Genomic DNA, 26,118 nt, shown 5'->3' with positions numbered 1-26,118 from the left:
CACTCCCATTATTAAGATTATGCCAGGGAGATGTCTGACAATTGTACAGCATGACCCATGACCTTCACAAATCCTTAGATTAGAGAACAGCACTCCAGTTAATACTACTGCACTTAAATGTGATCATTCTCAAATGGGGAACAAATCTAGAGGGAGATGCATATACTGGCAATCTGCCAGACTCTGACTAAACAATTCATTCTTGTACAACAGTCTCCACACTTATGCCATTCACATATGTGCCCCATAATTAAAAACTGATCTGAGGGGTAATATTCAAATAGTTTAACACATGAACATTAATATTCATGTGTGATCCTATATAATAAAGAGGTAATATGCAAATCGACCGTCACACTCTCACAAGAGGCCGGTAGGGAGGTTAGTGAGGGATGACCAAATGACTGAACAAGCAGGCTGCGTGGGGCGACCAGGCCAGCAGGGAGGTTAGTGAGTTACAACCAAATGACTGAATAGCAGGCTGCGTGGGGCAACCAGGCTGGCAGGGGGGCCGTGAGGGGCGACCAGGCCGGTGGGGGGGGGCAGTTCGGGGTGATCAGGCCAGCAGGGGAGGCAGTTGGGGGTAACTAGGCCAGCAGAGGGGGCAGTAGGAGGTGACCAGGTCGGCAGGGGAGGTAGTTGGGGGCGATTAGGCTGGTGGGAGGGGGGCAGTGAGGGGCGACTAGGCTGGTGGGTAGGGGCAGTTGTGGGCTACCAGGCCGGCAGGAGGGGGCAGTTAGGGGCGACCAGGTTGGCAGAGGGGGGCAGTTGGGGATGACCAGGCTGGCAGGGGGGGCAGTAAGAGGTGACCAGGCCAGCGGGGGGAGTGGGGGGAGTTAGGAGCAACCAGGCTGGCAGGGAGGGGGGAGTTGGGGGTGACCAGGCTGGCACGCAGAGGCAATGAGGGACAATTAGATCAGCAGGGGGGGGGCAGTTAGGAGCAACCAGGCAGGCAGGCAGGCAGGTGAGCAATTAGGAGCCAGCGGTCCAGGATTGTGAGAGGGATGTCTGACTGCAGGTTTAGGCCCAATTCCCGGGATCAGGCCTAAACCGGCAGTTGGACATCCCCCAAGGGGTTCCAGATTGCAGGCTGGGCTGAGGGGACCCCCCCTCCCGTGCACGAATTTCATGCACCGGGCCTCTAGTAGTAATATAAAATTGTAATTTATGAATTAATTGTATTATATAAGTAATATGACTTAATACAATATTATACAATATATAATAATGTAAATGCAATACAAAAATATAGGCTTACTAAAATTGGGCTATAGTGAGGGTGACCCTATGTCCCACTCATCAGGGGCCATTCTAGTTTAAGCCAGTTGATAATATATTCTCATGAGTGTCCCAGTTTGGATGATAAAGTTTGTTATCATCCTAGCTATAGTTATGTCTCTGCCAACCCAATCTTTCCTCCTGCAAGTTCAAAATGCAAAAACAATTTGAAACTAAACTATAATGAGGGCCAATTCCATATATATATTTTTTTATTACAAACTGTAGTAAATACTGAGAGCTTTGATTCTGGAAGGATAGCTATATACACTTAGAGATGTCTATCCTAAGTTTCATGTATTTCCTGTTGTAACTATGAACCAGAAACCTCATATTCTTTCTAGATTCAAAACATGATTTCATAGTAATCTTTAAAATACTCATAGGTTCGAGACAAAATTTTTATGAGAAAAATGTAGAGAAACCAGAATCACCTCAAAGATCTTTACTCTGTCAGTTATTTGATACCATTAAATATTACATTTTGCTCCTTAACCTCCTGGTATTTAAAAATATGTATAAGAGTATGTGATGCTGGGAGCCATAAAAGCAGTTTGGTCTTACTTCCTGGTCAGCCCTACTTCCTGATTGAGCAAGGACAAAGAGCAAGGACAAAGAAAGCCCGCACGCCCAAGGGCCAGAAGAACCCCCCCACATCAGAATAACCAATCAGCTAGGACAGATACCCAGTCCCCAACCAATCATCCCATGGCAACTCCTTATCCTACCCCTCCCCTCCTGAGTGCTTATATACCGCAACACTCGAATAAAAAAACGAGGCTTGATCAGGAACCTTGTCTTGCCTCCGTTCTTCGAGTTCCTTGTATGTTTCATTCTCTTAGGTGGTTCCTGTGTGCCCTCGTTGCTGCCCCGTGGGCCGGGGCAATGTGAGAATTGGTTTGCCTGACTCAAACATTTCCAGTGTAAAATATTTCAGAGTAACAATTTTGTGTAAGCATTTCAAGAGCTACATTTCAAACCCCATATAAAATGACTTAATATATTACACTGATTACACTGTATTATAATGACATTAACTTTCAGCATCATATGATGAAGCTTTGATACAGTTACCATGGTAACTTCTGAAAACTCAAAACACAGATATTTCATTGACACACTTCTTACCACTGACAGAAAAAAATTAGAAAAAAAAATACTTTTTAAAACAGCATCATCTGAAGTTAACCAAATAAATGACAAACTACAGGCTAAAACAATTTTCAATATCAAGATTGAAACCGAATACTATACCTGTTATGTGATAGACCGAATTGAAGCCAATTCCAAATCTTCCAACCTTCAAAGGGTCGTCCTTCTTCCTGCTTCTTGCTATTTCTTGAATACCATGCCAGTCCTCTGGGGTGAAAACTGCATTGTTGTATACATAGAGAGCTGACCCTGAATGTTAAAATGCACATGCACATATTCAGAAAGAAGTATGCTAAGGTATTCAGCTCTTTTAAGAACTTCCTCCACATAAAGTTGCTTATTTGATGGGAAGATGAAAAGAAGTGAATGGAAATGACTGAATTCTGCATTATAATGCCAACTGTTTTCAGAATAAAAATAAAGAACAAATTAATGGTAAAAATTACCAGCAGAAGGAATATAGCACTGTTGACCAAAAATTCGAAAAGGAAAAATTAGCCCAGCTGGCATGGTTCAGTGGTTGAGCATCAACCTATGAACCAGGAAGTTACAGTTCAATTCCCAGTCAGGGCATATGCCCAGGTTGTGGGCTCGATCCCCAGTGTGGGGTGTGCAGAGGCAGACAGCCTATCGATGATTCTCATCATTGATGTTTCTATTTCTCTCTCCTTCTCTCTTCTCTGAAATCAATAAAAATATTTTTAAAGGAAAAATTAAGGGTATTATGGTACTTAAACACTCAAAATACAGGGCAAACAAGGAAATTAATCACTATGTAAAATATGTTTCTCAATATTAATTATTTTTTGCAAATGAGATTATTTATAAATATACTAAGGAGACTTTCTACTGGTATCTGAAGAAACCTTATTAATATACTAGAGGCCCAGTGTGCAAATTCATGCACAGGTAGGGTCCTTCGGGGTAGCCTGCAGGGATCGGGCCGAAACTGGCAGTCCAACACTGCCTGCCACTCCTGCTCATCCTGGCCCTGCTGCGCCTGCCATGGACTTGTGCCCAGTCAGTCCTAATAAGGAGAGGCTCGTGCTGCCACAGCGGCGCTCACCAGCCATTAGCCCTGCATCTGGTGCTCATCCCAAGGCAGGTGAAGGGGGTGGGCAGGACCCAACTGGCCCTCCAGGCAGGCAGTGGGACACCCTTACCAGCTCGGATCTGAATCCATCCCACTGACATTCGCACCAGTTGTTAGGAGCCACATGGAGGCTGCTTTTATATAGTTTCTTCCTTGCAAAGCCTCTAGGGAGGGGAAGTGGCCATGGTGCCTGAGGCCAATTTCCAGAAGGCGGGTGGCACTGTTGGGATCATGCTGGTGGCACCAGTCCATTGGTGCCTGGCCCATTCTCCAGAGATTGGATCTACAGGATTACCAAGGGAGTGAGTGGCTGCCGCCAGGCTGGTGGGCTGCCTGGATGGGTTGGTCAGCTGAGTGGCGCTCCTGCTGTGGGAGTGCACTGACCACCAGGGGGCAGCTCCTGCATTGAGCATCTGACCTCTGGTGGTCAGTGCATATCATAGCAACCAGTCAACAGGTCATTTGGTCATTCAGTATTCGGTTGCTTAGTCTTTTATATATATAGACTAGAGGCCCGGTGCATGATATTCATGCACAGGGGTGGGGGTGTCCCTCAGCCCAGCCTGCACCCTCTCTAATCAGGGACCCCTACCTGGATCGGGCCTAACCGGGCAGTCGGACATCCCTCTCACAATCCAGGACTGCTGGCTCCCAACTGCTCGCCTGCCTGCCTTCCTGATTGCCCCTAACTGCTTCTGCCTGCCAGCCTGATCACCCCCTAAACACTCCCCTGCCAACCTGATTGATGCCTAACTGCTCCCCTGCCAGCCTGTTTGCCCCTAACTGCCCTCTCCTGCAGGCCTGGTCCCCCCAACTGCTCTCCCCTGCAGGCCTGGGTCCCCCCCAACTGCCCTTCCCTGTAGGCCCAGTCACCCCCAACTTCCCACCTCTGCCGGCCTGGTCACCCCTAACTGCCCTCCCTGCAGGCTTGATCACCCCCAACTGCCCTCCCTTGCAGGCCTGGTCCCTCCCAACTGCTCTCCCCTGCTGGCCTGATTGCCCACAACTGCCCTCCTTTGCAGGCCTGGTCCCTCCCAACTGCCCTCCCCTGCTGGCCATCTTGTATTCACATGGGGGCAGGATCTTTGACCACATAGGGGCAACCATCTTGTGTGTTGGAGTGACAGTCAATTTGCACATTACTCTTTTATTAGATAGGATAGAGGCCTGGTGCACAGCTAGGGGCCAGCTGGTTTGCCCTGAAGGGTGTCCCAGATCAGGGTGGGGGTTCCCTTGGGGCATGGGGCAGCCTGGGTGAGGGGCCTGTGGTGGTTTGCAGGCCAGCCATGGCCCCCGGTGACCCAAGCGGAGGCCCTGGTATCTGGGATTTATTTATCTTCTATAATTGAAACTTTGTAGCCTGGAGCAGAGCCAAACCTCCTGCTGGCTCCATGGCCGCAGCCATTTTTGTTGGGATTTATTTATCTTCTATAATTGAAACTTTGTAGCCTTGAGTGGAGGCCTGGGCCTGCCAGGGTGTGTGGAAAGCTTGGCTTCCTCCATTGCTGGGGAAACCCAAGCCTCCTGCTCGCTCTGTGGCTGCAGCCATCTTCGTTGGAGTTAATTTGCATACTCGTTCTTGATTGGCTGGTGGGCGTGGCTTGTGGGTGTAGCAGAGTGATGGTTAATTTGCATATTAATATTTTATTAGATAGGACTAGAGGCCCATTGCACGAAGAATTGTGCAATAGGCCTTCCTTTCCCTGGCTGCCGGCACCGGTTTTCCTCCACCACCCGGGACCCAGGCCTTCACTCTGGCCACCGCCTTCCATCTTCACTCTGGCCGGAGCCTTCAGTCTTTACTCCAGCCAGAGTGCTGCTCCTGTAGCTCCCTCTGCCCCCCAACCCCCCTCTCATAGCAGGCATCTCGCCCTGCCCGGCCGCTCCACATCTGCATGCATGCTGCCCAGAGGCCCAGAGTGGCTGGGGGGCGGGGCTGCCGCCATATTTGTTGGGTTAATTTGCATACTCACTCCTGATTGGCTGGTGGGCGTCTTGAAGTGATGGTAAATTTGCATATTTCTCTTTTATTAGTGTAGATTATTTCAAAAAGTGAACAATAATCCAATAATCATCTTGTAAGTGTTTGTTTTTGGCAGCTTCTGTATTTTTCTAAACAAGGCACTACTTGTATAATTTAAAAAGTCCTTAATGTGACACATTTTTAAGTAAGCACATCAGAAGAATATCACCCTGTCTCTAAAGTAGTTCCTTTAAAAAGTTTTAATTATAATTCTGCACAAAATATTTTTAGAACTCTACTTTTTGAGATTTATATTCAGAATCTCTAATATTCTTTGAATATATTCAACTATAGTAACTCATCATACTTTAAAATAATGAACATTTTTCTTTGAAAATATTACTGAAGTATAATGTACATGGGGTGGGAAAAGTAGTTTTACAATTGTGAGTATGTGAAACACAGAGTTAATTCTCATATTATTATTTATTAACTATTGTATTATTTTTTATACAAATTATAAACCTACTTTTGCCTAACCCTATACCTACAATAAAGTACCAAGTTTTAAGTGTACAGTTTGATGTATTCTTACAAAGTGAATAAACCTGTATAACATCTATCCAAATTAATTATAGAGAACATCCCAGAATCCCAGAAGCCTCTTCTCATGTGATTATAAAATCAAGCACAGATATGTGGATGTGGGCCAAACATAGTTGTTTTAAAAAAATGGTGTGACTGCTATTTGTAAAATAGTCAAAGTAGGAATAGGAAAATAGCCAAAACTGCTGAGGCTTTTTTGAGAAGGACAAAGAAAGAACACAGTGATTAAAGTGGATTCTAGAGCCAGGTAAGTTTGAATATCAGACCTAGTCTATGTTATTACTTCAGGCAAAACTAAAGCCATTAAGGCTCAGTTTCCTCACATGTAAAATAAGGATGAGAACAGTATATGCCCACAAAGTGCTGAGGATCAAATGAGACAATACAGATGAGGGATTCAGCATGCAGCATTGAGAAGACACATAAAAAAGTCAGATATTATTACTGTTATAATTATTAGTAGTATATGATAATGTTAGTCTTTATCATTAACAAAATAAACATTATAGGAATATTGATAAAATAAATGCAACAGCTAATTCCAGCTGGGTTAAAAATGGCATCTAGCAAGCAGTGCCTGGTTCTACCTGCTCCAAATGCCCATTAAAAATACCTAAGACAACAAAGAAAGAAGGACCAACCACAAAAACTCACAACACTGAACACCAGGGCTGAAAATGAACCTCTTGCCAGAATCTAGAAAAAAATAGCATAACTATGAGATCCACGGCAGGGAATTAGAAATCCAGCCATGAAGCACAGCAGCCAGCCTGAAGGAAGGCCCACCCCTTCCTTCCTGGTGTTAACTAGAAAACTGGGCAGCAGACCTTTTGATGCCTGACTACTTTTATAAAACACTTGTTAAATTATAAAATAATAGATGCTTGTGTTTTTTTTCAAATAAAAAAGTATTTCCTATGATAAAGAATTCCTCCTCACATCCCCACCCTCCACGGTTTTTTAAAGTGTCAAAACTACTGTTCCCTATCCCCTTGGTCGGCAAACTGCGGCTCGCGAGCCACATGCGGCTCTTTGGCCCCTTGAGTGTGGCTCTTCCACAAAATACCACGGCCTGGGTGAGTCTATTTTTAAGAAGTGGCGTTAGAAGAAGTTTAAGTTTAAAAAATTTGGCTCTCAAAAGAAATTTCAATCATTGTACTGTTGATATTTGGCTCTGTTGACTAATGAGTTTGCCGACCACTGCCCTATTCTACACATCAATGCAACTCTAGAAAGAAGGAACAGGTGAAAAATACTCTGTAAGTGGAACTGTCCTATCTGCTGGCTGTCAGAGCTCTTCTCACACCCTGGCTTGTCAGCATCATAACCAGGCAATGCACATACACAAGCCCTCTTCAGCAAGTAGAGACCTGGGTGACAGGCAGGTAGACATAGCCTTCTTAACTGGTTTCTGCATCTAGCAGGTATAATCTAGATATTGTTTAAGGTTTTTAATCAAGGTATAATTCTGATCTTACTCATCCTGGAATGAAGAGAGAAGCTGTATATTTTGCCTTTGCTCCAATCTACTTGAGTCTCACTGAATCTCTGCCTCCATCCCTGAGATCAATTTTAAAATACTCCACATTTATCCTAATCAAAAGGGTGTGCTTGGGGTTTAAAAATGGTGGCAGAGTAAGTGGATGCTCCTAGGAACAAACTGATATTACAAATAAAATACAGAAAAACTTCCTGAATAATCAACAGAAAACTCGTAGGAGAGAACCCTGACACTCGAGGACCAAAAGTGAAGACTACATAGAGACTGGTAGGGGGGGCAGAGGTGTGAAAGGGCTGGCCAGGCACCCATAGACAGCAACTGAAGTCCCGGAAAGATATCTCAGCTGTGGGGGGTTGCCACTGAGAACTCTGGGATCTAATCCCCAAGCTATGCCCCCCAGCAGAGAGCACCAGAACTGAGGAGGGTACCCACATAATATTGGGCTGTGAAAAGCAGTGGGGTACTGTCTGCCAGGGAGAGATGGCTGGAAATTCTGGCACCCTCTTAAAGGGCCAATGCACAAAATTCCCTGTGGAGCCACCCAACTTGGGCTCTGGCAAAGTGAGGGTGAAGTGGACTGGAGCTGTGAAGGCAGAAGCCAGGACTGGGGACTTGAGGGATAGAGCTCAGAAGGCAGACACCCTAAGTTTCTAGGGCTGAGTCACTACCTCATGCAACGAGGACATCTTTCCCACATAGACATTTGCCTTGCCTGGGGGGAAGACAGATGACACATCCTATTAGAAAATACCTTGCCCTGAGGCCACTTAAGAGATTAAAAATAACAATCAGCCTCCAGGCAGTAGCAACTGCCCCACCCTGTTGAAAAAAACTCTCGGCACACCTGGGGACAATTGCCTGGGGGGCAATTCAGGTCGGCATCCTATCAGTCTGTAGGCAGTGGTGGCCCCTGGGGGCTTTGAGTTTAAGCCTGATCTAATTAGTCAGAAACAGCCTTTAACACTGACCTGCACTAGAGATTAAGAGGTGTAGAAGATCTATCTAATTCATAGTCACAAACCCAAACAGAAAGCCAAAATGAGGAGACAAAGAAACAATCCCCAAATGAAAGAACAAGAGAATTCTCCAGAAGAAGATATAAATGAAGCAGAGATAAGAAATTTATCTGAATCAGAGTTCAGAGTAATGATGGTAAAAATGCTCAACAGCATGAAAAAAGATAGAGTAACTATGAAAAAAGAACAGTCTGAGATAAAGAATGACATAACACAAATAAAGAACACATTGGAAGGAAAACACAGCAGATTAGGGGAACCTGATGATAAAATCAGTGAATTAGAAGACAGAGTTGAAAATATCACTCAATCAGAAAACCAGAAAGAAAAAACAATTAAAAAACAGGAGGACAGCTTAAGGGAGCTGTGGGACAACGGAAATGTAACAATATTAGAATAGCAGGTGTGCAAGAAGAGGCAGAAAGGGAGAAAGGCATAGAAAAGGTGTTTGAAGAAATAATGGCAGAAAACTTCCCTAACCTGGTTAAGGAAAAACTCACACAAGTTAAGGAGGCACAGAGAAACCCAAACAAGAAGAACCCAAACAGGCCCATGCCCAGACACATCATAATTAAAATGCCAAAAATTAAAGACAAAGAGAGTATCTTAAAGGCAGCAAGAGAAAAGAAAACTGTTACCTACAAAGGAGTTCCCATAAGGCTGACATTTGTTTCTCATCAGAAACTCTACAGGCCAAAAGGGAATGGCATGAAGTACTCAAGGTAATGGAAAGCAAGGATCTGAGACCAAGATTACTATATCCAGCAAGGCCTTCATTCAAAATAGACGGTCAAATAAAGAGCTTCCCAGACCAGAAAAGGCTAAAGGAGTACATCACCACCAAACCAGCATTATAAGAAATGCTAAAGGGACTGCTGTAATGAGCAGAAGAAAGAGAGAGAGAAACCTAGCCATACAAAAATATAATGGCAATAAATCAGTACATATCAATAATAACTCTGAATGTAAATGGATTAAATGCTCCAATCAAAAAGTGTAGGGTAGCAGAATGGATACAAAAACATGACCAAACTATATGCTGTCTACAAGAGACCCACCTCAAAATAAGACACACACAGGATGAGAGTGAAGGAATGGGAAAAAAAAAAAAATCCATGCAAATGGAAAAGAAAAAAAAGCTTGAGTAGCAATACTCATATCTGACAATATAGACTTTAAAATGAAGACCATCACAAGAGACAACAAAGGTCACTACATAATACTAAAGGGATCAATCCAACAAGAGGATATAACCCTGGTAAACATACATACACCCAACATTGGAGCACCTAAATATATAAAACAACTTCTAGAGGACTTTAACAGAGAGATCAACAACAATACAGTCATAGTAGGGGACGTTAACACCCCTCTGACTTCACAGGATAGATCTTCCAGAAAAAAACTTAACAAGGAAACAGAGACTCTGAAGGACACACTGGATCAGATGAATTTAATAGACATTTATAGAACCTTTCACCCCGAAGCAGCAGAATATACATTCTTCTCAAGTGCACATGGATCATTCACAAAGATAGACCACATGTTAGGACACAAAAGTCTCTACAAGTTCAAGAAGATTGAAATCATATCAAGCATCTTCTCAGATCACAGTGGAATGAAAATTAGAAATCAACTACAGTAAAAACAACCAAAACATTCAAACACATGGAACCTAAATAGCAGGTTATTGAACAATGAATGGGTTACCAATGAGATCAAGAAAGAAATAAAAAACTTCCTGGAAACAAATGAAAATGAACACACAACAACCCCAAATCTCTGGGACACAGCAAAAGGAGTCCTGAGAGGGAAGTTCATAGCACTACAGGCATACCTCAAAAACAAAACAAACAAACAAAAAAACAACAAGAAAAATCAGCAATAAACTATTTAATCCTACAACTTAAAGAACTAGAAAGAAACCAACAAGAAAAGCCCAGAGTAAGTAGAAGGAAGGAAATAATAAAAATTAGAGCAAAAATAAATAACATAGAGACTAAAAAAAAATACAAAAAAAAAATCAATGAAACCAATTGCTGGTTCTTTGAAAGGATAAAAAAAATTGATAAACCATTAACCAGACTCATCAAGAAACGAAGAGGACCCAAATAAATAAAATCAGAAATGAAAGTGGAGGAGTAACCGCTGACACCACAAAAATACAAAGGATTGTAAAAAAATACTATGAACAACTATATACCAACAAGATGGACAATGTGGATGAAATAGATAAATTCCTAGAAAATACAAACTCCCAAAACTGAATCAGGAAGAATAAAAAAACTTCAATAGGCTAATAACAACTGATGAAATAGAAGCAGTAATCAAAAAATTCCCTCCAAACAAAAGCCCAGGTCCAGACTGCTTCACAGGGGAGTTTTACCAAACATTCAAAGAAAAACTAACACCTATACTCCTCAAATTATTTCAGAAAATCCAAGACGAAGGAACACTTCCAAATTCTTTTTATGAGGGCATCATTATCCTAATTCCAAAACCAGATAGAGACACTACAAAGAAACAGAATTACAGGCCAATATCCCTGATGAATATAGATGCTAAAATCCTCAACAGGATTCTACCAAATCAGATCCAGCATTACATTAGAAAGATCATACACTATGATAAAGTGGGATTTATTCCAGGGAAGGAAGGCTGGCACAATATTTGCAAATCAATAAACATGATACATCACATAAATTGTAAAGCAGAAATCACATGATCATATTGATAGATGCAGAAAGAGCATTTGACAAAATACAAGTTTGAAAAAAACTCTCAGCAAAGTGGGAATAGAGGGAACATATCTCAACAGGAAACAGGCCATATATGACAAATATACAGCCAACATCATACTCAATGGGCAAAAACTAAAACCATTTCCCCTAAGCACAGGAACAAGACAGGGATGCCCACTTTTACCACTCCTGTTTGACATAGTACTGGAAGTGTTGGCCATAGCGATCAGACAAGAAGAAGAAATAAAATGCATACAAATTGGAAAAGAAGAAGTAAAACTGTTATTATTCACAGATGACGTAGAAAACCCTAAAGACTCCATCAAAAAAACAACTAGTCTTAATAAATGAATTTGGCAATGTAGCAGGATACAAAATTAACACCCAGAAATCTATGGCTTTTTTATACACCAATAATGAACTCACAGAAAGAGTAACTAAAAAAAAATCCCATTTATCGTTGAAACAAAAAAATTAAGATACCTAGGAATAAACTTAACCAAGGAGGTAAAAGACCTATACTTGGAAAACTACGGGACATTGAAAAAAGAGATAGAGGAAGACATAAACAAATGGAAGAATATACCATGTTCATGGATTGTAGAATCAACATCATACCACCCAAAGCAATTTATAGATTCAATGCAATCCCCATTTAAATACCAAGAGAATATTTCACAGACTTAGAACAAACTTTCCAAAAATTCATCTGGAATCAAAAAAGACCCTGAATAGCTGTAGCAATCCTGAGAAAAAAGAACAGAGTTAGAAGGATCACAATATCAGATATTAAACTACTAGAGGCCCAGTGCACGAAATTCATGCACGGGGGTGGGGGGTGTCCCTCAGCTCAGCCTGCACCCTCTCCAATCTGGGACCCCTTGAGGGAAGTCGGACATCTCGCTCACAATCCAGGGCTGCTGGCTTCCAACCACTCGCCTGCCTGCTTGCCCGATTGCCCCTAACCGCTTCTGCCTGCCAGCCTGATCACCACTAACCACTCCCCTGCCAGCCTGATCGACGCCTAACTGCTCCCCTGCTGGCCTGATTGCCCCTAACTGTCCTCCCCTACTGGCCTGGTCACCCCGAACTGCCCTCCCCTGCCAGCCTGGTTGCCCCTAACTGCCCTCCCCTGCTGGCCTGGACCCCCCAACTGCCCTCCCCTGCAGGTCTGGTTCCCCCAACTGCCCTCCCCTGCCAGCTCGATCACCCCTAACTGCCCTCCCCTGCAGGTGTGATCACCCCCAACTGCCCTCCCTTGCAGGCCTGATCCCTCCCAACTGCCCTCCCCTGCTGGCCTGATCTCCCCCAACTGCCCTCCTCTGCTGGCCTGATTGTCCACAACTGTCCTCCCCTGCAGGCCATCTTTTGGCGGCCATCTTGTGTCCACATGGGGGCAGCCATCTTTGACCACATGGGGGTGGCCATCTTGTGTGTTGGAGTGATGGTCAATTTGCATATTACTCTTTTATTAGATAAGATATTACAAAGCCACTGTTTTCAAAACAGTCTGGTACTGGCACAAGAACAGACATATAGACCAATTTAACAGAACAGAGATCCCAGAAGTTAACTCAAGCCATTATGCTCAATTAACATTTGACAAAGGAGTCGAGAGCATACAATGGAGTCAAGACAGTCTCTTCAATAAATGGTGTTGGGAAAACTGGACAGATATATGCAAAAAAATGAAACTAGACCACTAACTTACACCATACACAAAAATAAACTCAAAATGGATAAAGGACTTAAACGTAAGGCGAAAAACTATAAAAATCTTTGAAGAGTCCATAGGCAGCAAAATATCAGACATATGTTGTAGCAATATCTTTACTGATACAGCTCCTAACAAGAGAATAAACAAATGGGACTACATCAAAATAAAAAGCTTCTGCACAGCAAAAGAAACCATCAACAAAACAACAAGAAAGCCCACTGCATGGAAGAACATATTTGCCAATGTTATCTCTGATAAGGGTTTAATCTCCAACATTTACAGAGAACTCATACAACTTAATAAAAGGAAGATAAATGATCCAATAAAAAAATGGGCAAAAGACTTAAATAGACACTTTTAGAAAGAGGACCTATAGAAGGCTGAGAGACATATGAAAACATGCTCAAAGTCACTAATCATCCGAGAGATGCAAATCAAAATGACAATGAGGTACCATCTCACACCTGTCAGAATGGCTATCATCAACAAATCAACAGACTACAAGTGCTGGCGAGGATTCGGAGAAAAAGGAACCCTCGTGCACTGCTGGTGGGAATGCAGACTGGTGCAACCACTGTAGAAAACAGTATGGAGTTTCCTCAAAAAATTAAAAATGGAGCTCCCATTTGACCCACTAATCCCACTTCTAGGAATATATCCCAAGAAATGAGAAACACCGATCAGAAAGGATACATGCACCCCTATGTTCATAGCAGCACAAGTTATAATAGCTAAGATTTGGAAACAGCCTAGTGCCCATCAGCAGATAAGTGGATTAAAACACTGTGGTACATCTACACAATGGAATACTACTTCTTTGTAAAAAAGAAGGAACTCTTACCATTTGCAACAGCATGGATGGACCTAGGGAGCGTTATGCTAAGTGAAATAAGCCATTCAGAGAAAGATAATATCACATGATCTCACTCATTTGTGGAATATAATGAACAACATAAACTGATGAACCAAAATAGAGCCAGAGAAAAAAATATTTTAGAATATAATAGAAGTAATCCTGTAATTGCAGATTTTTAATATTTCCTATAACTTTGTGACATTATACTGTGTTAGTACAGTTTTGGTGATGTTATTATATTTAAACTCTTTTTCTTGATATATTAATTTTTATTGCAAGTAATATTATGTTAAATCATTTTTTTATTATTTTTAATTTCTTTATTGATTAAGGTATTACATGTGTCCTCATCCCTCATAAATCATTTTTTGAAATACTAATGTTTATTGCATGTAACATTATTATATTTAAAATAATTTTTCTTGAAATATTCATTTTTATTACATGTAACACGATTATACTTAAAATCATTTTTCTTGAAATATTAATGTTTATTGCATGTAACAGTATTATATTTAAAATTGTTTTTCTTGAAAATAAAATAAAATAAAAAGGGGGTGTGCTCTTGGTTTCTTGGTTCTGAGTGATATAAAAAAAGAATAAATCCCCGAGGAAAAAACAAAGGATTATCTGGGGAGGAAAGGGTTAGCAAGCAGCAGGCTGTAATCTATTTTCTCCTCTTAAAGAGAATACCCAAGCCAAAATCTTGTAAACACTCTGCTGACAGATTTCTAGGCAAACACACTAACAATATTTACTAGCAGAAAAGACCCAATCTAGTGAGTGTTTTTAGAAGGTTGCTTATTGAAAATAAACCTGGAATTTATAGATTTATAAAGCATAATTTCCTAAAAATATCCCAAGCTATGTAATTATCAGAGAAAAACATGAACATTTTTCATGACTAAAATAACTTGGTTTGTTTAACTAAAGGCCTGCTTGCATCACTCAGAGGTCACTTCTGTTCAACTTAGGCCATGGTGTGTCCTCACACAGCATGAAAGAACCTAGAAGGAGGTGCTAGAAATCCAAGACATCTCCATGCTGCCTTTACACGTGTCTGTCTCTTAATTAACCACATCCTTGAAATCCTTAGTAAAATGTGAAACTGGGTAAGATCTCTTATTCTTCTGTAACTGATGTAGCAAATTGAGCTTTTTGTAATGATTATGTAAAAAGAAACAAAAACAAGTTGAACTCAAGAGTTCTCATTTGCAAAACTAGGTATTAATAAAGGGGGAAATTCTGTAATCTAAGATTACACCACCAAAGACAAGATACATATCTGAACATAAGAGAAAAACATTCTTAAAAATGCAAGTGTTTATGGCCCTCAATAAATATTTGTTAAATAAAGATATCAAAGATCATTTCTACTTTTATGTGTCCAAGTTTATTTTAAATTAGCTAATCTGGTATGACTTTTAAAAGCCTATCTTTAGCCCTGGCCAGGTTTCTCAGTGGGTTGGAGTGGCATCCCATACACCAAAAGGTCTCAGGTTCAATTCCCGTTCAGGATACATACCTAGACTGCAGGTTCAATCTCCAGTGTGGCACGTATAGGAGGCAACCAATTGATGTTTCTCTCTTATATCAATGTTTCTCTTTCTCTCCCTTCCTCTCTAGAAACATATAGATATTCTCAAGTGAGGATTAAAATAAATAAATAGCCTATCTCCAAGTATACTTATACACAAACTCAGTTAAGTAAAAATGTTTGTTTCAAATATTTTTAAATAAAAGTCAAGGCTAGTATATATATATATGTATATATATATATATATATATATATATATATGTATATATATATATATATATATACATATACATATATATATATATATATATATATATACACACACACACACACACACACACACTAATAAAAGGGTAATATGCTAATTAGACTGGGAGACCTTCCAGGAGACCTTCCGGATGTTCTTCTGCACAAAGCCATGGTGGCAGGGCCGAGGTAGAGGCGGTTAGGGGCCAAGAGGGGAGAGCAGTTGTGGGTGATCAGGCCAGGATGGGATGGCAGTTGTTGGGGGAGGCCGTTGGGGGCGAGCAGGCCGGTGGGGGGCGGGCAGTTGGGGGTGAGCAGGCTGGCAGGCAGAGTGGTTAGGGGCAATTAGGCAGGCAGGCAGGTGAGCAGTTAGGAGCCAGCACTCCCGGATTGCGAGAGGGATGTCCGACTGCCGGTTTAGGCTTGATCCCACAGGGCAGTCAGACATCCCCCGAGGGGTCCAGATTGGAGAGGGTGCAGGCCAGGCTGAGGGACACCCTCCCCATGCACAAATTTCATGCACTGGGCTACTAGTGTGTGTGTATACATTATATATATATATATATATATATATATATATATATATATATATATAATAATTTAGGTAACATTTTACAGCAAAATATTCCTACAATCTCTTCACTCTTTCCTTTATGGTTCTACTAGAGGCCCGGTGCATGAAATTTGTGCACTGGGGGGGGGGTGTCCCTCAGCCCAGCCTGCACCATCTCCAATCTGGGACCCCTCGGGGGATGTCTGACTGCCGGATTAGGCCTGATCCTACAGGGATTGGGCCTAAACTGGCAGTCGGATATCCCTCTCACAATCTGGGACTGGTGGCTCCTGACTGCTAGTCTGCCTGCCAGCCTGATAGCCCCCTAACCACTCCCCTGCCAGACTGATCGATGCCTAACTGCTCCCCTGCTGGCCCGATCGCCCCCAACTGCCCTCCCCTGCTGGCCTGGTTGCCCCTAACTGCTCTTCCCTGCCGGCCTGGTTGCCCCAACTGCCCTCCCCTGCTGGCTCGGTCATCCCTAAATGCCCTCCCCTTCCAGCCTGGTCCCCCCAAACTGCGCTCACCTGCAGGCCTTGTCCCTCCCAACTGCTTTCCCCTGTTGGCCTGATTGCCCACAACTACCCTCCCCTGCCAGCCATCTTGTGGCGGCCAGCTTATGCGATGGAGTGAGGGTCAATTTGCATATTCCCTCTTTATTATATAGGACAGTACACACTAATATCAGTATGACAGCAGACCTAAAACATCCTATCTAATAAAGAGGGAATATGCAAATTGACCACCACACCATAACAAGATGGCTGCACCCACAGCAGAGGTCGAGTTCCCGTAAGGAGCCTTAACGAGCAATCATCAGGGACCTGAGGCTGCGTGGCACTGGGCTGGGGCAGTGGACCTTAGGCTGTGCCCCACACCCCTGTGCCGGGCCATGGTACCTCAGACCGTGCTCCTCGCCCAGCGGAGCTTGACGGGGAACCTCAGAGCGCACCTCCTGCCCAGTGGGGCTTGATGGGGGACCTCAGGCATCATCCCCCCACCCCAGTGCCAGGCTGGGCCCCCTGCCATGCAGAGCTTGATGGGGGACCTGAGGCCGCACCCCCTGCCTGTGGGGCGTGACAGGGGACCTCAAGGCGTGCCCCCTGCCTGAGCTGGGGGACCTCAGGCCGTGCCCCCTGATCAGCGGGGCTTGACGGGGACCTCAAGGTGTGCCCCCTGACCCGCCCCGGGCCAGGGGACCTGAGGCTGTGCCCCCCACTTGGCGGGGCTTGACAGGGGTGGGTCCTGCTAGGTCTGGATCTTGCTCAATGGGGGTGGGGCCAGCCGGGTCTGGGTCTCATGCGATTTCAAAGTGCACACGGGTGGGTGGGGACTTGACTCTGGGTCCTGCAGCATGCCCCAGGCTCTTACAGGAGGAAGATGTTCTTATACATTTTACTAATTTTCTTTCATCTCTGACACTTCTATTATAGAGAAAGGGCAAATAGCAATATTAAAATATTTCCTCTAATTAATTCCCTTTTAATGTGCATGAATTTCATACACCAGGCCACTAGTTATCACATAAATGATCTGATTTAATCCTCAAAATAACTGGTAGTAAAGTTTGTTCTTATTACCATCTTATAGATGAGCAGACTTAAATTAAGCAAGGCTCAGTAATCTGCTTAATCACTTGAGTAAATTTGAGGATCAGAGCTGCCATTATACATACCAGTGCCTCCACTGTATAGGATCAGGACTTAAGCAAACATCCCTCATCACCACATTTGGTATTTTTTTTAACAATGGTTACATTAAACCATAGAATCTTAGACCCAGGAAATCTTACTGGCTCAATCCTCTCATGACCAATGGAGATGAGATGACATGACCAAGATCACAAATGTGGCAGCAGTTAGGACTGATGTATTATGTCTCAACACATCTCTTTATAGAATAAAAAGATGCAGCTCTCATATCACAAATTTGACCTAAGAATAAATCTATTAGGTATAAGAAATACTAAATATTTAATGATAAAATATTTAACAATAATGTTGATTACCCTCCTGAACCATAAAACATATTTTAAAAAAAAATATATGACTTACATCTCTTTAAAAATATGTTCAGGAAAAGGTCTGAATTGATCCTCCTTTTTCTCAATAACTTTCTATGTAATATACAGTCATTTGCAATCATCCTATTGACTTCAAAACTGCACTGAAAATCACGATTTTTTTTTTTTTAAACACTTCAAAGAGTATAACTGAGATATCAGGAATCTATTGGTTATGATTCTCTTACTGTCTTTTGTTTTCCTTATTCTTTTCTCTCCTTCAATATTTCTTTCCAACCCACTTCAAAACATTTCAAGGGTATCCTAAAAGCAGAAGCCTCTTCTTTTCAAATGTAGAGAAGTGTCATATATATGGAAAAGGTATCTTTTTGTGTTGCTAAAGATATAAGATACTCAGAAGTGACTAAATAGAACAAGAGGCTTATGTCAGTTGGTGGAGATTAGGGGCGCCAATGCATCCAGTTGAAAATCTGTGTATCTCTTTTGACTCCCAAAAAACTTCAATGGTCCCTCAGTATCCACAGGGGACTGGTTTCAAGATTCCCCACAGACACCAAAAGAGATGCTCAAGTCCCTTATATAAAATGATATAGAACAATGTATCTAGTAGGTCCTCTGCATTCATATATTCCCACCTATGGATCAAAATTACTATTTTCAATCCACAATTGCTTGAACCTGAGGATGTGAAACCCAGGGACACAGAGGGAAAACTGTATATTTATTAAAAAGCATCTGCATATAAGTAGACCTGTGCAGTTTAAACCTGTATTGTTCAAGGGCCAACTGAATTTACACTACTTCTTAATTTGAGTTGAGATTTTTTTCTTAATTCTCTAAAAATACCAACTAGCAGAGATACCTGCCCAGCAAAACCAGAGAAAACCATCTGAAGTGGAATGAAATATACCAAAAAGTGAAATAAAGTGGTAATTAGACTGTTCATTAAACAGAGTATTATAAATCACTAAAAACCACCTGTTAGTACATAAAACTTATTCCTTAAATATCGACTCTTACCCTGATATTGTGCCATATCTTTTGACCAAAGAGTCTCTGTTCCATATTGAGTTTCATCATACAAAAATTTTACTTCTGTGGCACCAGCATCTTCTGCATTCTGAATTAATTCCTAATCAAGATATATACCAAAAATAATATTTGATAATACAGTAATCTACTGCCCATCTTTATATTTACCTACAATATTTAAAAAATAATTACATTTAAGTAAAGAAAACCCACTGCTTACATCATTATCTTTAAGATCTGGTAAGGATACTACTGAAAGTAATTGTTACATACATATGAGTATGGTTGAAAAGACCATGAGTCCTTCTTCAATTACACATACTTACAATGCCTTTTTTAACTCGCTACTCTTAACCTGCAACACAAATCCTGAGACTATTTATAACTCTGCCTCTTATTTACAACCTACCCAAAGCCTTCATACAAAAGAAATTACTCAAGTTCCAACCTACATAGACTGTTTTGTCATTTGGGATAAATACCCATTCTCAAGCAGTTACCTAAAAAGATCTTCATTTATCATTTGCTTACCAAACTTACCTTTCTCTTAGAAAAAAATATCAGTCTATGTACAGTATGTTGCATCTTGAAAATTTGAGGTATTAGCATGTCTTTTTCCTATATTAAGATGAAAGTTTTTTGAAGGTCAGCACTGACTTTTTCCTTTCATAAAAAAAGATAGTAATATTGTTTGGTGGATAAGTAAGTAGATGGGTGAATGGGTAATCAAAGCACTGCAATGTGAGAAAGGAAAGGACAAACTACAAGATTTACACCCATCAGTAGACTCAAAAAAATCCCCAGTCTCAACAACCCCAATCACTTTGGCACACCTACCAAAATCATGTTGGGAGCTCCACACTCTAAAATAAGAGTCCAACTGCTAGAGCCAATCCCATAATCATTAGAACTTGAAATGAACTTCAAATATATTATCCCTAGTTTATTTTGGACCTTATCTAAAGTATAGAAAAGTCAACATGTAACAATTACCTGGGTGAGCTGTGATTTAGGCCAAACCAAATTAGGTGGTTACATTTTAAAAGGATGGGTCTTTAGAAACACAATAACCCATCTTATATTTTTACACTCACAAACCTCTAACATTGGGAAGAACTATATTTTAACTTTTCTGGCACCTTGGTATTACTAAACCTGGGGTGGGGTCGGGGGAATGGGCAAGAACTGAAGACAGCAATGCCAACAGCAAAGCCTTTATCAGAGTAAAAAGGTGACAGTGCCCACATGAGAAGAGACAACTCTAAGACTGAGTAAAGGACTAGCACAGATCTGAAGAGCTAGTTCTGAGATTAGGTAAGACATGTAGTTCACTGGGTGCACACCAAGAGGTTGGGAAGTCTTACCCACCTGCTGTTCAACCCCAAACATGCCCTTATCTACCTGCTTATCAACTACAAATTACTCCTGTTCACACAACTGCCTATTTCTCATAGAATATTTAGACTAGTTCCTACACTATTTAATCTAACAGAATCCCTGAAATTAGTAATCTTATTTACATTAGGCTATTATGATATAAAGGAGAAATAAGAATTAAAAGGGAGCAAAATATAATGTTAACTTTCAAAATGAGAGCACTTTAGAGGTTGGATCTTGCTTTCATTTGGGTATCTATTTTTTATTCATGTGCATTTTAGGGAGCAGAGATGAAGAAAACTGGCGATAAAGTCCTAACTCCCAGGCTCAAGTTGAACAAAAAATAGGATGGGATGCTTTTTCTCAGGGGATCGCTCTCAAACTGATTCTGAGAAGAAGCGGCAATAAATATGTCAATTTGCATATAATCTTGGGCAATTCATTAAAATATCTGGACCTTTCAGCAAACATCACAAAAGGCATAAGTCTAAGATTCCAATTAAATCTAAAATGGTTGAATTCTACTAAAACATCCAAGGAACAAAGATCAAATTCAGCTGGCTCGCACATAAATATATACAGTAAGCAAAGAGGAAGGAGTAAATATCAGCTGCTTGCTAGCTATAGGAATGTCCAAAGAGCGCACTCATTTCTATGGCCTTGTTTCCTGATAGGATTTATCACTCACTTTTGAATTGATAAAACTCCTGTTACCATCAACTAAACCTTCAAATTTAAATTTGTTCTCTTTGCCTCTCTACCCCCATTACAATTCAATAAACATACTCTTCCTATCTTCACTTTTCTAATATGTCAATATAAAAATGGTTCGCAAATTAACTCTGTGAATCACTGATGCCTATTCTGAAAGGATACATATCACTATTAAAATCACTGAAGATGCAGCAATCCTCTTCCAGCATCTATCTGAGTCTGACTATTAACTTAGTCCTTATTTTCTAAAAATTTACCATCTAAACTAGAAAATATGAGGAATAAAAAATTGGTAATAAACACTAAATAAATTAATGAGAAGGAAAATGTATAATAACTGATCTTTTACAACTAAGGTTTCTTGCTAAGCTTAAACACAAAATCTAATCTTTGCAATATCTTCCATATTCCTTTCTTTTATGGTTGCTTAATTTTTTATGAGTGTATTCAAACTAAAAGAATACATCATAAATAGCTTTAAATAACTGAAATAATTAAAATCTTCCCAAAAGCAAACCTCTAAAACCAGGGGTCAAATGAGCACATGTCCGTGGCCCCTGAATGTGGATTCTATATTATTTTGTTTGTGCGGTTGGTCGGTTGGTAGATTTGTAATGTCATGGTACAATATTTCACATGCAATTCATAAAATTACATTATAGAATTATATACAGTTACAAAAAAGTGTTCCTAGAGTGGCACTGCTTGATTACAACAACTTAGTGGGTCCCTTTTGCTCTGAAACCCCACATATTTATATAGACTGTGTTCTCAACCTACACCATCCCGCGAATGCACTGCAGGTGCAGAGGGTAATAAGTATAGCCATTCAAATCTAGACAAAATTCTAAAACATGTAAACACTAACAAGACTTCTAAGTATTTTACTCCCCCTCATTTTTATCAAAGTAAATTCATACACGTACACAACACATGCCCTACCTTAAGAATCTGTCCTCCTTCTGGATATCTTCTTAAAATGTCCTTGAGAAAATCAACAAGTGGTGGAGTTGTTTGACCAAATCTACCTAAAATAAAAATCCCATGGCCTGTTACCAATGTATTATTTAGTTACAAGACACAGTAAAATTCTACAAGTTAAAACGTCATATTTTACTGCAGCTCTCGGTTATGAAACTCTACCTAATAAATAGATTCAGTAGAGTAAAGCAGATTCTGCCCTGGCTGGTGTGGCTCAGTTGATTGGAGCATCATCCTTTCCACCAAAAGGTTGAGGGTTTGATTTCTGGTCAGGGCACATTCCTAGGTTGCGCATTCAATCCCCAGTTGACAGAGGCAACCGATCAATGCTTCTCTCTCACATTGATGTTTCTCTCTCTCTCTCTCTCTCTCTCTCTCTCTCTCTCTCTCTCTCTCTCTCTCTCTCTCCCTCTCTCTCTCTCTCTCCCTGTCCCCTAAAAAATCAATGAAAACATATTTTCAAGTGTGGATTTTAAAAAAAAAAAAAAGTAAAGCAGATTCAACTTTATCAAATCTCAAGATTTTTCCTTAGCTACAAATTAAATTTTAAAAACATGTTAAAAAATATACTAAATGTCACAAAAGATTATTAATTAAAAAATAAAGAGCATGGGGGCAAAGGTTGATATTTTCCAAAACAACTGAAATAAATGGTGCTTTGCTGCAAAATTATAAGCCAGAGCTAATGGTGCTAATAATGACATTCTTAATATTCTCAATCTCAACTAATGATCTGATTATTCTGAAATTCAGCACAATCATTGTCTCAATGGCTGTCCAGTCAAATACCCTTAAGCCTTTCCAAACTAGAGATTCTTAGAATTGACTGACCAGGTTTCCTTCAGATAGGTGACAGTCAAGTACAGGGAGAATGGGGGGAGGAAAGTAATTTCTCAGATTAAAAAAAAAAAAATCTGTATATAAGTAAAAAAGAAATCTGTGCTTAAGAAATAGAATCCTCACTATAAACTTATTTGCATCATTTTTGTACAACTATGCACCAAGACCAAACCCCAACTGTTCCACAGGCTAATATATCCCACACATTTTTATAACTCACTAGCTCCATCTGCTTTTGTTTTCCTCTGGCCCTGATATCCACCCATCACATTACAATGTTACATACTTTCATTTCACTTTTAAAACATAATCTTTATTCAACTAAAAAGGGCAAAATATCCGGTAAAGTCAATGTTATACCTCCCCCATTTAAGCCTTTTGATTGAAGGTTTACAAAAAGATGACAATTTTTGGAAGTCAGTTCTCCAATCTTGATCCAGTCAGGTAACTGAAAAAAATAAATAAATAAAATGTATGAAAAGCAATATAGTTCCTAATACTGTAAATTCAAAACTTTACCATAATTTTTTTTTCACTTAAGATATAATGCTTGTTAACTGTTCTTATCAGGAATTAAGTTGCTCTGGAGAAGTGAATGTTTCAAAGAATAAAAATTTAGTAAAAAATTTTATTTAAAAATTTAAATGATAGTTACAAATAGATAAAGATACACATATTTCTGCTTTAAAATAATTTAAATGTTGTATAATGAATGAGGATCATAAACAAAGTCATTCTTTTAATTAGCAGTTCCAAAGTGTATTGCTCAGAGCACAGCTCTATGAGATGTTAACAGATAGTAGAGGACAAAAAAAAATGTTTTAAATTAATTGGAATAATTTGGGGTTTAGGGCATTTAACATGGTTAATATGTATTGTAACTTTCTTAGAAAGGATTACACTAAGCAGCATTTCACAAATTTAGCATTGATTTCTTCTTCATTTATTTTCTAGGATATTGTTCCCAGAAATCTAGTTTGGGAAAACACTGATACAGATGTTGCTACAATAAAGGTATGGTGTAAAAGGAAGGGGTAAATAAGGACTCCAACTTTTAAAGCTGCTTTGGTCTACAACTTTCCTGAAATTGGCTTTCCTGAAAAACACCTTGATATTCATTTTCCTTTTGGTGTTTGTTCTGATTCTCATAAGGGCAAGGTACAATATGTGTAATCATAAGCCACAGGAGCAGTGTAATAGTGCCTTTTTTGGAAAATAAGGTAAGTAATCCAAAGCCAGATAACCTTGTCCCCGCCGGTCCACTCTTAAGTGTTGCTATGGAATGACTCCTTACAGGTCAGCAGTCTGCAAAACATTACTCAAAAGCTCACCTGAGGAACCACCACTGTACCTTTCACTTCCATGACAAGTTGTGAAGGACATAATTTACCATGTCAAAAATTCAATATTACTACCCATTTCACACTAATATCTTCCAGGATCCCTAGAGCTCAACTTATCAAAAGGTGACATCACTAGCTTTTCTTCCATCACTTATCGCTCATCTTTTACTCTGAATCTCAATTATTAGTGGCCATCTTCTATCTCATCACTATAATTGGAAAGCCGGGGGAAAAGTCCTCTCTCTCACCAAACCACAGTCAAATTAATAATGTTCTGGGTACCAGCATGTCCTTCCCCAACTTTTCTCATAGCTAACTTGTTCTATACGTCCAATTGTTCAGACACTCCACATCTTGAATTTGTATAACAATCCCATCTGGTCTTCTTACTTTCTGTACATCATCTTCATTCTAGTCCCCATCTCTAACATACAAATCTGAATGTGTTACAGTTCCCAGTTTATGAAGCACTTTCTATACATATCCCCACTGAATCTTAAAACAAGCCTGTAAAAACTCCTTGCACAGGAAATATGGATAAGAATAATCATAGCAGTATTGTTTTAACAACAAAAATTTACAAACTACCCAAATTTTATGGCATATTGATACAATGAAATATTACACAACAATAAAAAATGAACTAAGTAAACTGTACATAAATTTGGGTGAATATTCATAACATAATATTCAGAGTAAAAAGCTAATTCCAGGTTTCTACATACAGAATAATACACTTCTTATAAAGTTCATAAGTAACTAAAAATAAATAGTATATTACCTAGGTTATATATTTAGGTTACACACACACATAGACACATACATACACATATATACACAAACATAAGTATATATATGTATATGCATATATATGTGCATACATATACATATACATATACATATACATATACATATACATATACATAGAGGCCCAGTGCATGAAAATTCATGCACTGGGTGGGGGGTCCCTCAGCCCGGCCTGCCCCTTCTCACAGTCTGGGAGCCCTCAGGGGCAAGAGGTGACCCGGCGATCAGGGGAAGGCGATGCCCCATCACACCTCAGCCAGCCCTGGTTACCTGAGCCTCGGGCCAGCCCTGGGTGGCTGGGGGGCTGAGGGGACTGGGGGACTCCGGAGGCAGGAATGCAGAGTGGCCAAGCCCACCGGGGGTGGGCCCGGCCTTGCCGCACGCCTGACACCCCGGCAGAGCTGAGGGGACTGGGCGCCACCATCTTGTGGCTGTGGGCACTGCCATCTTTGAGGATGTGGCAGTCAATTAGTATATTCCCTCCTTATTGGCTGTAGGCGCCACTATCTTTGAGGGCGGGGCAGTCAATTAGCATATTCCCTCCTTATTGGCTGTGGGCGCCACCATCTTTGAGGGCGGGGCAGTCAATTAACATATTCCCTCCTTATTGGCTGTGGGCGCCACCATCTTTGTGATGGCGTGAGGGTCAATTAGCATATTCTCTCTTTATTAGATAGGATACCCACACATACACATATGATAAAACTATTAAAGTGACTAAAAAAAGATAACAGAATACTAA

At 40.6% G+C, this 26,118-nt stretch overlaps 1 protein-coding gene across 8 annotated transcripts in view; it reads right to left on the bottom strand.

The window, feature by feature from the left end:
- The window catches only part of SACS (sacsin molecular chaperone), a 125,767-nt gene that overhangs the window by 25,927 nt on the left and 73,722 nt on the right, over positions 1-26,118 (bottom strand). For 4 of the 8 annotated variants that reach the window (XM_080662304.1, XM_080662301.1, XM_080662302.1 and 1 more), the window contains 4 exons: positions 23,587-23,674; positions 22,348-22,433; positions 19,303-19,414; positions 2,533-2,679 (listed from right to left, as the gene is read on the bottom strand). In XM_080662304.1, the coding sequence (XP_080518430.1) occupies positions 2,533-2,679; positions 19,303-19,318 (163 nt within the window). In that variant the 5' untranslated portion in view covers positions 19,319-19,414; positions 22,348-22,433; positions 23,587-23,674. Of the gene's footprint in view, positions 1-2,532; positions 2,680-19,302; positions 19,415-22,347; positions 22,434-23,586; positions 23,675-26,118 lie in introns of those variants that run through there. The other 4 variants (XM_080662305.1, XM_080662307.1, XM_080662306.1 and 1 more) reach the window with 2 other exon arrangements.

The sequence above is a fragment of the Plecotus auritus genome (genome assembly GCF_963455305.1).
Source record: "Plecotus auritus genome assembly, chromosome: 3".
NCBI classification, from domain to species: Eukaryota; Metazoa; Chordata; class Mammalia; order Chiroptera; family Vespertilionidae; genus Plecotus; species Plecotus auritus.
This window is presented reverse-complemented; position numbering and strand designations above follow the sequence as displayed.